Consider the following 16,379-nt stretch of genomic DNA (forward strand, 5'->3'; position numbering starts at 1 on the left):
ACGTTCATTGTGCATCCTGTCTACATAAAGCTGTTCTCGTTTGTTAGTTCTGGAGAGGGCACAAAGTTCCTGCCTTAAGATGTCATATGGACTCTGCCAGCACAGCCTCTAAGTATTCCTCATGCATCTGTCCTCGGAGTGTTTCTCTTGGGTGGAGAAGTATCATTATCTCAGTTTTGCAGATGGGGAGCTGAGCCTATCAGGTCTAAATGACCTGTCCAGAAATCTGGCAAGATGAAGGTGTGAATCACTTTGAGTAGGCACTTAGCAGCGAGGGAAGAAATATGGGCAGGAAATGTTTCTAGCAGCTCAATTTATCTGAACAGTAGCGAAGCATTCACTGCCTGCTTCAAGTACCGTGAAGCACATGCCCACCAAGGTGAAAGTTATGATATTAGTTCTTCCCTCAAACATGTACATTTTCTTGCTTCTTGTTGCTTCTCCCCAAGGAGCTTAGAATTTCAATTTCCAGCTATCTCAAGACTGGTTTTGCAAGGGTACTTAAACCTGCAAACCAGCTTTCTATCCTAGTAGCTCCTTGCTTTTCAACATTGCCCTTAGCACCATGTATGGCTTCTCCCATATTTTTTTTCAGAAATTTCTTTCTGCCATAATCCCCCCCAACACTTTTCACTTCTTCATTTATCTCATTGTTCTCCTTGGTAGCAGAGGGCTTGGACAAATATTGAAAAACTTTACTAAGCTCAAATTTTTGAATTTGGCAAACTGAACCTTATTGCAGTGATACGTTTTCAAGACTTCAATTACACAGAGCAAATGGTTTCAGTACAGGCTCCCAGCTCAAAGGTTTGAGAGAACTGGGCTGCCCAACTGTGATGAAATTAAATGGTGTTAATACCCATCCAGTACTTCTTGAAATACTGAAAGGTTCCTCTTTGAGAAACGCTTCCATAGCAACTGTTTTTTTACTAGAAGAACCTGGGTAAAGTAACTGAGGTATAACAAAAAAAAAAATGGAAATGCTATGAGGAAGTGAAATACACTGATAAAAACAGGGTTTTCATAAGGGCCTGCAGTGAGGAATCTGCAACCTCTGTCAATCTCCAGAGACTCAAGGAGAATCTGAATTGCAATGCCTTGTTTTGAGTACATCTGTAAATGAAAATCTATGTAATCTGAATGCATCACGCTTAATTTAGCTGTTTTTTCACCCAAGCCCTGTGCTTCTATATTCCACAATATCTCCTGTTCATGGGAAAAAATAAAAGCCTTTTATTTTTAAGTAATTGTATGTTAACACTTTCCTAATAAATATAAATAGACAAGAACACAGTACAAAATTAGCACAGATTCTGCAGATGGTAGAAAAATGTTATCACTTCTTAATAATGACAATGCGTAGCTGATTGTGACTAAGCTTTTCTTTCCTGAGTTAATGTTAATTATGAACACTTTCATAAAATTCTATTTTAGCATTCTTCCTATTTGGTTTACTATTAGGGAAAAAAATTAAAAAAATAAAAGAATAAAACAGAAAATAAAAATAAAATAAAAAAGTAAGATGTGGTAGCAATAATAATGCAGGAATCTGGTAACTGGTTAGCTATTTCAGATGCAATGATGTGAACTCCTATTCTCTTAATTCTGACAAACAAAAATCCATCACCAGTGGAAGAGCTGTTTCTGCTTCATGAACATTAAGCTAGCTAAATTAGAAATAGCTCCTTTTAAACAGGACTCCTCTATGGCTATATCAAAAGTTTTGGAACAGTATATACCATATTTGATTGAAAGATAAAAGTGGATGATCCACTTTTAGAAAGCACATGATGATAAAGAAATAAAGCTATAAATAATGATAGGGGAAATTATTTCTTACTTGTACTGGCAGCCAGCCTGCCGCTTATTTGGTTGACGTTAAGGTGTCAGAGATTTAACTATTGTCTAATGAAAATTAAAAAAATATGAAAATCATAATTTCACCCCTCAAAATTAAATAAGCACAAACTATGTAACACTATAAATACATACTGTATAGAAAGACACATGTAGTCCCAGTATATTTCATTCACATTTATATTCATTGAATTGAAAAACATACATTCTGTTCCTGCCAAAAATAAATATATAAAAACTTTTGTACATTATATTTCTTTCAAAGAATTACTAGTTCCCCAAGTGTTGGCATATAGTAGGGTTGGACATGAAAAATTTTCATCTACTTCATGGGTTTTGGTTTCTATTGTGTGTTTATGTTGTCTCTAATTTCAGCTCTGGACAATTTGCTTTTTGGCTTGGTTTGTCACCCCATATTATGCAACATTATTATGTAGTTGTTTTATGCTGTATGTTGCATTTTTAGCATTTGCCAGATGTTTCAAATGAGGTGTTTATAAACTTACTGATACTCTGTCAGTGTTACTGAAAGCTATTATATGTTATCCTGCTTGTAACTACCTGGTTTGAGGTAACCAGTGCAGTTTAAACTTCTTTGTGATTGCATACTGCTTATTAATAGGTGCATAAATTATCAGCAGGTTGGTCAGGAAACTCTGCAAGGTCTCTTTGAGGTTTGTATGTGTCTGTGCTAATCAGTGCAATAGCAAGTTAGTACCTGCAGTGATGTGTAAAGCAAGTTTAAGGGAATATTCTGTTTAAATTGACCCTTTGGCTTATCTCAGTGGAAGCTTTATTGTGATTTTTATTTTCATCTTTTAGGCAATTGTGGACTATTCTTTGGCATTTTCAACTTAATTGTACAATGTCAATTCTTCTGTTAGCAGTTCCCAAAGTCAAAGTAACACAATAGTGGCTGTTTCTTATCTGTGATGTTATTTTCTAATCAGACTTTTTGACATATTAGGCTTTTGATTTCATATATGGTAAATAATATTTAACAATATTATGGCAAAGGACTGAGTATTTAGTACTTAGGATCTTGAAGGAGTTTATCAATTTAATAATTCTCTGAAAAAGTTCCCTTGACATTAGCTCAGTTACTGGAGTGTGTAAACACAGATGTGACATATTATTGTGATGTAAACTTTCACTTAGAGGTGGCAACTATTTGTAGTCCTGTTGTACCTGGGAGATTTGATCTCAAGATGAATAAAAGGTGTTCTTTTTCACTCCCAGGAGATATTCCCACTGACTTGAGTAAAGAAAAACCAAACCCTTCTATTAGTTGTGTTGTTATAATGTTTCTCACAGAATCACAGAATCACAGAATTTCTAGGTTGGAAGAGACCTCAAGATCATTGAGTCCAACCTCTGACCTAACGCTAGCAGTCCCCACTAAACCATATCCCTAAGCTCTACATCTAAACCTCTTTTGAAGACTTCCAGGGATGGTGACTCCACCACTTCCCTGGGCAGCCTGTTCCAATGCCTAACAACCCTTTCAGTAAAGAAGTTCTTCCTAACATCTAACCTAATATATCTCCTTGATATATTTCTAAAAATCTATTATTTCCTTTTTTGTTGTTGTTCAGGTTTATACTAGATGTGCTCTTCCAGTGTCTAATGTATTAAGTGTCCCATTTATTAATTATATTTAAATGTTGTAGTGAAGCAATGAAAGTATAAGGAAGCCTGGCCAGTGAGAGGTCTAAATAATTATCATCTCTTCATGTTTAATGTAAAAAGATAAGTAGGAAGGTATATATGTATAAGGTAGCTTTCAGAACCAAACAGAAGCTTTCAGCTTTACAGTAACTGAAAATCAGATCATGAAGATATAATATGTTTTAGGTTCACATATGTATGCTGGTTATCACAAACAGACAATTTGAAAAGTCATGCATGTGCTTAAATTGTCGTGCTGGTATAACCATGATAATACCATTGCTAGAAGGTTGACATAAATTTGGTTCACTATATGCCTAGCTAAGTTAATAAGACTGCCGAAAATAATTTTGGGCACGTAACTCTATGTAGTTAAAGAAAATGGAATCAATGAAGAAAGTTTACAAATGCCTTTTAAGATGCAGCTCTGTGAATTAGCTGCTTCTGCACCTCCAACATCCAATCACATTGTCCTGTCAATCATGGAAATTAGAAAGGGGATGTGTGGAAATAGATAACCGCTAGCATAAAACACAACTTTCAGAAGCATTTGTTTTGATTTGGGCAATAAAAGGCATTAATTCATTTCTTGTTTAGCTTCTCCTCTGCAGATATGCAAATTCCCTGTAATAACTTTAAAGAAGTTCTTAGAAGAACTTACCAAGCACAGAAGCAGGTGACTTACAAACTCTGTTTACCTTTCTTAAACTCAACAACTGCAAAGATTGTGGAAGAGAAAAATGAAATCAAAAAAACTTCTAAAATTTTCTTAAGGGTACTTTTAAATTTATTTTTTTTTTAATATTAGGTTTACGAAAAAAATCACAGTTTTCAAATCTACTTGCTTAGCCACTTAAATTTGCTTTTATGTTTAAAAGTTAAATGCATTTTCTTCAAAAGGGAGATATGACAGGTACTATCTCTAATCTTTCCTGCTGTTTCATTAAATGGATGTAATTGTAAGTACAGTTTCCTAGCAAAATCAATTTTAAAAGTTGATTAAATCTTTTTGTACTAATTTACCTCTGATTTGGAGTTTTAAATGATATATGTTTTCAACATTAATAAAATTATTTCTGGGCTGAAAATTCATATCTGTTTATGTTGGATCAAAGCCAATGGCTGAATGAGGAATTACACAGTATAGTTTTACTCATATTTCTTTTCTTTGAGCACAGAAGCCTTTCTAGTTCACAAAGTTACCTAAATAATTTGACTCTCATTGTTTGAGACAGTTGTATACAAGATATTCTTCAACCTCCTTCTTCCCTGAGCTCTGTGAGTCAGTAAGAATTTCATATAAAATGCCAAACTCCTCCAAATCTGCAAATTTTGGGTTGCAGTAAAAGCATGAATTTCAACCCATAGCAGAAACTTTACGTATTATACTTTATGGCTCTTTCTGTTACATTTAAAAAGATACTATGAGGTGAAAGGGAAGCCAAGGATTTGTTGTATGCAGAAAAGTAATTGCTGCTACTATTTTAATAAAATTTGTATGTAACACAATTATGCAGAAGTAAAACCAATAAAGGCCTAGATACCTGGCCTGCAGAAGTGGTGAAATGGAGAAATGATATTGTACATTACAGTACAATTCTACAGTCTGATGATGCTTAAATTTTGGATTTTTTGTCACCTACAGAAAACATTGTATTTCTAGAAATGCTGGAGAGATTTCCAAACAAATACAGGGAAGGAATTAGTGGGCACCAGTTACTGTGGCACAAAGTCCTTGTCCTGACAAGCCGTCACACACCAGGGAAGGAGAAGGCAGCGCTGCTCATATTTGTAAGTTGTTGGGAAGCTGATTTCCAGCCTGTGGGCTACAGCATCACCAACAAATTGCAGCACCGCTCAAAACACATTCCGTTTGTAGCTCATCTGTAATGGCAAATCTAAAAGTAATTTAATAAATTGCGTAATTTTGCCTCAGAAATGATGCTGTCTGATCAAATAATACTTATGCAAACAATATTGACAGTTTCAGTGGAATAATTTTCTACAAAATCTATTACAATTTGCTGTCTAATTATAAAACAGCTTTTCCCCCCTTTCTCAATAAGCTGTCACTATTTTGGCCCTGAAAATGGCGAAACCCACTGATAGGATTTGTTGTTTTCATGAAGAGTCATTCTCAACTTTTTCTGAACGATCAGATGAACTCATTCACCCCTGCTGTTACCGATTAAATATGGAAAGGGTTTTAAACAGATGCTGTCCAAAATCTTCCGCTCTGCTTTCTTAGTGACAGGCCAGGGCACTGATCTGGTGTGTCAGTTACACTCCGTGTGTCGCTGTGGGCACGGATGGAGCTGTGACACAAAACCTTCCTCAAGCTGACGGTGTCAGTCTTCTTCAAGACAAATGGGGGGAGTCACGATGACTCCACGGCTTCCTGAGGTCTCGGCTGACAGCACTGCGACATCCACAGTGGGCAAGTCCCTCACTGCTCTGCCTCAGGGTGTGCTTGGGGCTGCTTCCACAGCTCAAGGCCCTCCTGGAGCAAAGTCAGCATCAGGAAGGCAGCAGGCCCCTGCCCACGTGGCCATGGCTGCCACTGCTGTGACCTGCACCATGGCACAGCCTGAGGCCCTGCGCCACCAGCTCCCTGCTATGCTTACTCAGTTGTCCTGAATTTACCACACCTGGTCCTAGCCCACAGCCCAAGGTGGTCGCTCATTGCCTGCCTTTCCTCTCTAGAATTGGAATAACTCAAATATGAACCAAACCGAACTTTCAAGGCACAATTGGAAATAATCATCTCTTCCTTGTTCAATCAGGGAGACGCATCTTCTATGCAATTTCTTCTGTGAAACTCATTCAGGTTATTCATATGGCAATGAAAGGGATGGAATTCATAATTTGCTTGCTAATATACTACAAGAAGCGTTTTTGTATTTACTTTTTTTTTAATTTGGTCAAATCTAAGTTTAAGATGAAATATCAAACAAGACAATCTGGAGTGATAAATAGAGGACATCTGTTGCAGCATATGGCTTGACGTAACAGCTGCATTGAACTTCTTCAGCAAGTAGTAATCCTTCGGAAAAAATCAGCTTGGCGTATAATTTTGATGCCCCTGCCTGAATGATGGAGTTTTAAAACACTTGCAGTTCAAAAGGACTCTGTAGTTTGAAATGTTTGTGTTTGCAACACAGAAAGCTTACATTTTCTTTTTAAAATATTTTGAGATAGACAAACAAACAAGGAAAAAAGTTAACTAAATTGAGGATAAGCTGAAACATTTTATTTTGTGATGGAATTGCTTTTTTCATTGTGGCCAAGCAAAGTTTATTTTTTATTTTAGGCCAATTTCCCTTCAATAATCTGTATTTCAATCCTGTCTCATCTTGTATATCAATTTTAAGATATGGCTTGTGTTTTTTTTGAATAAGTGTACACTGAGCTTTCCATTTTGCATGTAGCTATGACTTTATAGATAGGTCTTACTTCCTAAATGGTTCTTATGAGAAAGGACTTTAGTACCTAGAGCTTTAACTTGATGTTCATTTTCAAGTATAACACTTCTGTCTTAGTGTCTGTTACAAAACATATATTTGAATTGCGGGTATTCTAAAAAAATCTTCTGTAAAATACATGTTTAAACACTGGGAAAAAAATCTACCCATCCATTTATGTATGCTTGTTTGATTTCCTTGTTTTCTAACAGGGGATTTGGTTGAGAATGGTATTGTCATTATGCATTAGGGTGAAATTTTGTTTGAACACGGTCTATTTTTCTGTGTTTCTCTCGTTTAGAATTAAGTGCTTTTGATTTGGTTTCTGTGTTTTATGGCAGTAATATGGGACCAGTTCAATTCCATCAGTTAGGGAAATAAATAAAAAAGCTAGAATCAGTGGTCTTTCCATAGTAAATAAATTCAACTCTTCTAGTAATTCCTCTGCTATCTGACATTAAAGCTAATACCTGTCTAACTTTGTTGTCCAATAATTCTTCCCTTACAAAGTTGGATGTCATTTTAAAGTGTACAGCAGAGAGAAGTAATGCTAGGTCAAAGTTCAGTCCTGTGACAAGTATACAGACTTCTTCAGTTAATGCAATAGCATTTGGACAGAATTTGTTCAGCAAAGTGTGTGTAAACAATAATAAAATCAGTCCTTCAGGTTTTAGTAGAAACCCATATTTAATTTTGGAATGAAAAGAGCAGTAATCAAGAAGGACAGAGGAAAAGAGCTTTTCAGAGTAAATGCTTATAATTACTGTTCAGTTAAGATCAAGCTTGTATTTGTTTGTAAATTAAAAAAAAAAAAAAAATCTTTATACTCTGTCCAGGAAAGTTTTTGCTTTGTAAGGCTGTGAATGGCTGCAGAAGGAAAAGAACTGAACTGCCTGCAGCTTCACTTTCTGTTCCATGGACTTGTGACTGCTTATGACTTTCGCCGAAACCCATTCTTTCTCAATTTGCACTTTTCATGGGCCATCTGATGCACAGGTACATAGAAAACCACCTTTGTGCATTTACATGCATGTACTGAATTACATGAAGGTCCTCATAAGGTAGTCATAAATTAACCAGTTAAAATACTATTTCAAGAAAATTGGTGAAGCTTCCTTCTCTGTCATGCCAATTTTGATTATTCATTTATTTATTTATTATGAAGTGCTCTTGTAAGGAGCTATGTTACGAGCTCTGAATTATTCAGGTGACAGAGTTCAAGTGGCCATTTATGTTGTTTTTTTTTCACCCGTCAAAAGTCTGTTACTTATCAATTCCTGATGGTTGAGCTAGCTGTGTAGTATTCTTGCACTTAGCATAAAGAAATGATGCAGTGGTCAATGTTTGACATCTTTTACGTACATCAGTTAAGTTTTCCTGAAGTGTAGGGTGGCTCCTGTGCTTCTTAAACACCAGTTGCATTTAAAGAGATATGCATTTCTCAGTAGGATAAATGATTTCTTCTCTGCCCTGAACTCAACAGAACTGATGTAATGCATACAGAGCCCACACCCTGCTGCCATGGAGCTGATCGGCTCTGCTGAGCAACATTACAATTACAAGGGGCTCTTGAGCATCAAAGCTGCAGTAAGAGCCAGTAAGTGACTTTTCTAGCACTTGAGAGCTTGGGGTAGAAGATGCTTTTCCTAAGGGCACCAGCAAAAGATCCCTTGCGCTTAGCTTCTCAGCAGGGTATTTGGCTCTCAGATTTCAATCTGGTTTGTTATATGCGTAACTCCCTGAAGTACCAGCACGCCTTCAGCTTATAAACAAACAGCCTGCCAAAGCTGTACTCACTGTGAGGCAGGCAGGGTCTCAACTCTACCAAATCAGACCCTGCATCAGACCATGACCAAACTATTAAACTAAGATGGAAAGAAAAGCCTGGATGAGTTGGAAGACTTAGATTTTTATTTTTCACAAAGAATATTCAATAAGCCAAGTCTTAAGTATAAGTTTAAGGCTGCCTTAAACATACCAAATAGAGAAAAATCAAAGGTCTTTTTTTTCCCAATAATACTTGTTTACTTACAGTCCTTGTAATGATTTGGTGACATACTTCTCCTACAGCAGTCAGAAATAAAATCTGTAGTGGCAGTGTGGGACGGACAGTAGTTTTGGTAAAAGCTGACTTTTCCAGTTTCTTGGTTTCCATATAAGTAGTCTAAGTTGTTGTATGGGCTTTTTATACATATAAAAGTCATAATTTGAGGTGGCATTAGAGCATACATGGAATAAGTGTTTAGATTTTCCTGATTTTGCACATAGTCTCTTGCTAGGGTGATATTTTTGCATGGAATTATATTATCTCTATTTTCTTAACTTTGAGTGGAATAAGGATAGTACCTGTCTAATCAGGTCATTTTTTATATCCGTGTCTATAGATCAATATTTATGAGTACCAGTTCTGAGTAAAACACTGCCTGAAAAATCTGTTGAAGATTTTAGTCAGGTTGAGTTTGAGCTCCCCATCTAAAGACAGTGTTTTTTTTATGTTCAGACTGCTCCATTAAATTGTCTTAAAATTTTAAAAAATATTTTGCTTTGCTCCTTTCAGTTAAATGATGTTCTATATTTTGCAGTAGCTTAAATTAATTTGATTTATGCTGAAAGCAGTGCTGTTTCTAAGCTGAAGGCATAGTGGATATACACTGTCTGCTTAGCAGCAGTAATATCCCATCGGATATTACTGGACTGTATTTCTAAAAGTGTTGGTCTTGTCTTCAGTCTAGACTTTGACTTTGACTTCAATCTAGACTTCAGCTAAGAGAAAGATAAATCAAAGCTTTCCCTGGGTCTCTGTTCTCAGTTCCCTCTTCCAATGGCAACAAATTTAAATCACTTTAATTAAGATCTGTGTGTAGTTTTCCATATGAACTGTATCTGTACAGTCAAAAGATCCCAGGGGGACATACATGTTAAGGTATATATTGAATTCAATCATCTTTAAGGTCCTTTCCAACCCAAACCATTCTGTGATTCTGTGCTATATTTCTGATTTGCCGGCATACATAATTCTGCAAAGGATGGCAACAAAACAAAACTGGTAATAGGAACCCATATGATTTTGTTCTAGTGGAAGAACTAAGAATTATACTAATTTGTAACTTAAGATGAAGTTCTTCAGCTATGCATAATTTAAAAGAATTAGGGCATGATTGGTGTGACCACATTAAAGAGAGAATGAAAAAACCTGCGTAGTGGCCACTGATGCCAGTAATTGAGTTTAAACCCTTTTAGCTGTTTGTAGCAAGTTGTAAAATAGCTTTTAAAAATGTTGGTTACAACATTTTTCAAAATTTTTAAAATTTGATTGTTGTCGTCTGTGAAAGGCCTTCTTAGGAAAGATTATTTCTCTCAAGTGTGTTAAACAACCTGTTGAACCTAGTAAAAGCACGTCCTTTGATAGGCTCTTCCAGAAGATTTATCTTGGTACAGCAAGATCTCCATAGCAAGCATTCCAGTAGACTCTTTTGAAGAGTCCTTCATCTGATGTCTGCAGACTGGTAATTGGTACTCAGACCCCAAATCCATCTTCCAGCTGGATTGCTTTCAGTACAAGTTTCTCATGTTTAAACTCAAAATGAGATTGCAAGATACTTTTTCTGTGGTCTTCAATTCTTTTTATGTAAGGATGAAAGCTTCAACCTTCAAATAAACATGATCAGTCTGGTGTGGCTATTTTTCACTTTCTGTGCAGCATTCAGCAGAAACTGAAGTGGCTTGCAAACAAACAGGGAGACAAAATACCTCCTTTCAATGTATTACAACCTTAAACGCAAGGAGGAGATAAGGTATGACAAACACAAGTGATGGAGTAAAGAGATGTTCAGCATTGATCTGACCAGTTCCTTATTTCCTCTCCCCTCACAAAAGTCATTCTACAGATGGTAAGCTATATTGAGTTAAATGATTAGGTTGGATTAACAACTCTTCCAATCCATATTCAGCAGGGTAGGTTCCACTATTCTCGGTGAGTCGTTGATACTCCGAGTTCAGTCCCTTCTCCTCCTATGAGCAGCTGATAGCATACAAATATTTAGGGGGCAGTCAAGGCACCTCGAGTGCTATTTCAGACTTGCTTATTGTGCTTGGAAAGCCAATTTAGTCAGGGCTTTTAGTCAGAGCAAAGTGGCAAATGATCTCTATGATTAACTTCTTACTGTTGTCTTAAAAGGGAATGTAATGCATATGGGCTGTGTTCAGTCATATGGACCAGAGATAGGTCCACATTGGGAGATGCCTCAGGTAAAAGATGTTCATGTTTTCTTCCTGCCTCTTGGAAAGTCTGGGGAAGGGATTATCTTCTTTGTCTCCACATGAATCAACTCCAGGTTCTTCTGAGCAAAAGTAATGGGAAATGAATTCCCAATTCCCTTTATAACTGTAAAGCCTTTAATTAAGGAAGGGTACAAGGAGGCACTTAAAATGCCAACCTCAGCAAGCAGCAGAGTCCACCAGCTGAGAAAATAAAATATAACTTGTCAGAATTAAATTGTTTCATCATTAATGTAGTTGGTAGCATTCAAAAACTTAAAATTAGGTAAAAGGCATTGTTGCAGCACAGAAGATTATCTTATAGTTTTAAACTGTGTGTGAGGTTCAACAACTTTGAAGACTGTCAGGCTTACCAGGCAGTGCTGTTTTGTTTAACTCTACCTTATGTTGTAATCATTTAGGAGAGCACAGAACAGCTGAATCAAGTCCGGTGATCCCTTCATTCTGTTACTGTGAAGGTTTTATTTCCAGTTAGTGAAATCAGACCCTATTTTCTGGCTCTTGAATGAACGAGTAGGTTTTTATTTGGAGCTGGCCAGTTCCTATGGAAATTTATTGAGCAAAAGCTCTTGTGTGCAGTATCAAGAGTATTTAAAGTAGAAAACATGGGAATAAAGATTAAGTTTACGTGAGTTTACTTCTGATTAGTAAGAACCTAGTGAGTAACAGATAGTACGTACATAAACATTCTTAAGCATTTTGCTAGAAAGAGCTCTTATTTTTGATTCTTCTGTATATTTTTTTTCTGCTTCTCCAGTTTATGACTAGTTCTTGAAGCCCAAAGTGCTGTTTTGTTACCATCAAAGAACTCTTCTCTGCTTCAGATCTGAAACAGGACTTCTTCACAAAGAAGGAACACATTGCCTTGCATAAGTATTAAATCAGACCTTGGAGAGGGAAGGATTTGCATACCATTTACACCTATCTAGATAAATGTAAAATTAAAAAAAAAAAAATAAAACAAACAAACAAACAAACATGACAACTATATTGTTTTTTATACTGAATAAACCCACAGAATACTAGGTATTTCAGGAACAGTAGATGTGCCAATGAAGCTTACCAAGAACAGGTTATAGATAAGTGAATCTCAATATCATTCTGAATGCTTTTATTCCTTTTAATACTGTATTTCTTTTCATAAAGGCATTCATAGCAGAAATCAAACAAAGATTCTTTTCCTTTTAAAGTAACGAGCGGAAAAAAAAAAGAGCAGTATTCTTATTTCTGTTTGTGTTTTTTTTTTTGTTTTATCTAGCTAAAATCTGACAGTTTCGGTCTGTTTACCATATACAGATGATTTTAAGTTGGACTTTTATTGGTATGCTAAGCAAAATTTTTTATTAAAATGCAAAACTGTCTTTATATACAGTTCTGTATAAAATAATTAAAACATGAAGTTGTATAACTGAAACAGTCTTCCTGCAGAAGTAATTAATTTTAAAGGGAAACCAAAAAAAGTAGGTTGATTCCTGTTAATTATACTTCTCCTTCAACACAGAGAATGCTAAAGAAAGCCTGGAGCAAGTAGTGTTCTTGCTGCTTATATTTATAAATGTTTGAGCCCACATTCTCAGGTCTTTAGCAGTTTCCACCCACCATCACTCCCTTTGCTTTTTCATAGTGTAATTTAATGTTCATATTTGCAACCTTGGTGATTATGTATGTATGGTGATTATAATATTTTGCATTGTTGGTTCAAGACATGAAAGTGATACAGGCAAAACTGAATTTTGTCCCTCAAGGCTAGCTGTCAAGCCAGGCTACTGTTTCCATGGGAAGGAAAGTAAGAATGAGCTGAGGCCTAGCTCTGAGAAATTTCCAGTGGTTCTGTGACAATTTGTGTATTCAAGGCTGTATTCCTATCGTGAAAGTGTTCAGGTATCATTCAACCCCATTTACGATGCAGATTTTTTTTTTCTTTTGACAAGAACAGCTTCATTATGAGCACCAATAATGTGGTTTGGTTTTGCTATTTGTTTTTGAATCTAAAACTATTAAATCTTTTTTTTTTTTTTTTTTAAATATGTTAATTATTAGTCATTTGGTTTTTTGTTTGTTTGTTTTTTGGTTTTTTTTTCAGGAGTTCTCTGGAATCTATCCTCCTGTGATGCACTGAAAATGCCAATCATCCAGGATGCCCTTGCAGTGTTGACCAATGCAGTGATCATCCCTCACTCTGGATGGGAAAACTCTCCGCTCCAGGATGATCATAAAATACAACTTCATTCATCACAGGTGCTGCGCAATGCCACTGGGTGCCTAAGGTGAGTACAGCAAAACATTTGCTTTGCCTGAATCATACTGCTTTATCTTGAATTGTTTCCCATTCTTAGGCACCTGTAAAATACATAATTTTTCCATCAGCAATGAAGATGACTTTCAGTGCAGTAAACTTCAAGTCTGAAATTAATTAGAATACAAGCTTCAGGCCATTCTAAAACAATCTCTAGAAATTTGCCATTTTTCTTTTCTTAATGGCTTTGACCAATCTTCTCATCAAAGTTTGTATATTACAGATGTTTTTTTCTTTGTAGATTTTTCCTATTCCCCCAGTTGCTTAAGTGAAGCCAGTATGTTGTCACTATTACATCCAATTTAATTAAAACAAAAAGTAATTAAGATGCTTAAAAAAAGTAACATGCCTTAAAAGTTCCCGATGCCATTGGTAAAGTTCTGACAAATACATCAAGTACATTTTTTCTGCTCTGTGAAGATGAAAGTTGGAGTGGAATAAGAGATGAACCAGTTTAACATCGTGCAACCAACATACCTAAATAGATCCTTAGAAAATATGGTATGTATTTATATTTATATACCAAATGCGTATATGCAACACCAAATTACACTTACATAAACATATGCAACGTGACCTATCTATTCCTAAAAGTCACTGTAGAGACTTAAAATAGGATGAATAAGAAGAGTTTCAGTTGTGACAAAACCTTACAAAAGGATTGACTCATAGGAATTTCTGAATTCCAATCCATATTAGTGCATTTATATGCTTTAACTTATGAGACAAGTTCTCTAAGTGTTGTGTTTTTCTTTTTTTTCTACATGTATAATAGAGATTCTGTAATCTATCTCAGAGACATGTTATGAAGATTAAGTAGTTAATATTTTTATATACATCACAGGAAATTTGTTAGGTGAGTAGTATTTATCAGTGATACAATATGTGTTGTATGTTGCATATAAATCAGAAACCCATCAGATAAAGGTTAATCAAAAAAACTTTATTTGATTAGGAGGCAAATAAAATATCAGTGTTTTATTATGTAAGTATGTCAAGCACCTTTTTCTCCTTGTGCTTTTCATCAAATGAACTATCTTCCTTTCAGAAATGAAATATGAAAAGTTTAAGGGAAAAACTAATAACTATTACTATTGATTGTTTATATGTAATCAGAAGATAATGAAATACAGAGGGTAATAATTTATTGAAAATATACTTGTATTTGACTTAAATACAGGTATGTATATGCATATATCAGCTATAACAGGTTGTGTGTTTGTAGCTAGGTATTTGTATCTGAGTTGTATTAATTTTGAAGAGTTTTGAAAAGAGTTTTGTTTGAAAAGAGTATAATTCTATACAAAACATTCAAGTCCCTAGAAAAAAAAGGTTGCTCATATCACTGTGGCAGAAGTCATTCCATAAGGACTAGTCCCATGTAATACTTTTCACACTTCTGATGTTTAATCTGTCTCAGTTAACAAGCTGCCTCTGTAAGAAATGTCCTTTATAAATTTGGGCCTTCACTGTGCCCCCTCCCTAAACATGCATGTTCAGTGTTGGTCTCCCGACGCCACGATCTGTCTTCCTGTTAACTTTTCCCAACTGCTTCTCCCATCCTTGTTCCTGCAAACCTCAGTTCTTCCCACCTGGTAGTTGTTGGATTCATTGCACATTGGTCTTGAAATCTTTCTTTCTTTCTTTCTTTCTTTTCTTTTTGTGAGTGTATGTGCACGCCCATTTGCAAACTGATGTGAGCTTACTGTAGCCTGCACTCTGGGTCAGCCTGAGGACTTGTGGCCACACGAGAATGGTACGTTTGCCTGACACAGTATATTTACACTGCTTTGCAGCAAGGCTTACTACCAAGTGCTTGATGGTATGCTGTCATAGCAGAATGGCTTCTGGTCATCTCGTGCGAAATAAGCTCATATCTGCCTGCAAAAGACTGTGCATATTATACCTCCTGAATCCTTCCCAGATAGCTGCAATAATTCAAATGCCTGTCCTGAGCTGGCTGGTCTTCTTTCCTTCTAAAACCAGGCTTTTTAATACCTTTCTTATCTCAAACCCTCCTTATTTCTTAGATGCATCTTTCTCCCCTCTGTATCTGCTTCGGATATTTATTTGGCCTTCATCCATCTTCTTTAGATAATTTCATCCCACTTAGTCTGTGTGGATGCTCTTTGGCAAAGCCAGAACATTTGGAGACAGTTGAATTTGCTTTTGCTTCACACTAGTAAGAACTTTCTTGTTTACCTTTCCTCAGTTGCTGTTGAAAATCTTTCTCTCTGAATAGAATGTAAAATTTGAGGCTGTGCAAGGGACAAAAGTATTAGTTGACCTCTGAGAGGGTGCCTGGACTTCTGTGTTGTATTCATCTAAGGTAATGGGGTCATTATCTGGAGGAAACGGTGAATGTCAGAAAGAAAAGATGAGAAAGCTCAGTGTTTTACAGGAGCTGGTGAGTGTAGTGCATACTCTGTGCTGCTAGTATGCTAATTAACATTCCTTAAATACATGCCACCCCCAATAAGCTTTCACACTTGCCACTGATGACTGGATACAAGCTTCAGATTTCCATTTCAAGATACCACTGGATGGGGAAATAGTGTAAGGCAAGAAGATGTAATGGGGTTGCTGGCTGAAACATCGTGGTGTGTACGTGGTAAAGTTCATTGCTGTTTTCCATGGGAGGGTTTGTTCTAAGACTCTCATTTGGTTGTCCTCCACGATTTTTTTTTTCTCTTTTTGTTTGAGCTGGTCTGTGAAGGGATGTTGGTTAATAGCAGTTGCATCAGGATTTTCAGTGGTGGTGCTCAGTATATCATAGTAGAATGATCTTCAAACTATTTGTCAAATGTTCCTAAATCTCT

The 16,379-nt window shown here is 36.1% G+C and overlaps 1 protein-coding gene across 5 annotated transcripts in view; it reads left to right on the plus strand.

Moving 5' to 3' along the window:
• CTNND2 (catenin delta 2) overlaps nt 1-16,379 on the plus strand; it is a 642,859-nt gene that overhangs the window by 499,457 nt on the left and 127,023 nt on the right. For all 5 annotated transcript variants that reach the window (XM_084509612.1, XM_084509610.1, XM_084509611.1 and 2 more), the window contains one exon: nt 13,348-13,531. In XM_084509612.1, coding sequence (XP_084365738.1) covers nt 13,348-13,531 — 184 coding nt within the window. The remainder of the gene's footprint in view (nt 1-13,347; nt 13,532-16,379) is intronic.

This window comes from Aythya ferina (genome assembly GCF_964211825.1).
Source record: "Aythya ferina genome assembly, chromosome: 2".
Classification (NCBI taxonomy): Eukaryota; Metazoa; Chordata; class Aves; order Anseriformes; family Anatidae; genus Aythya; species Aythya ferina.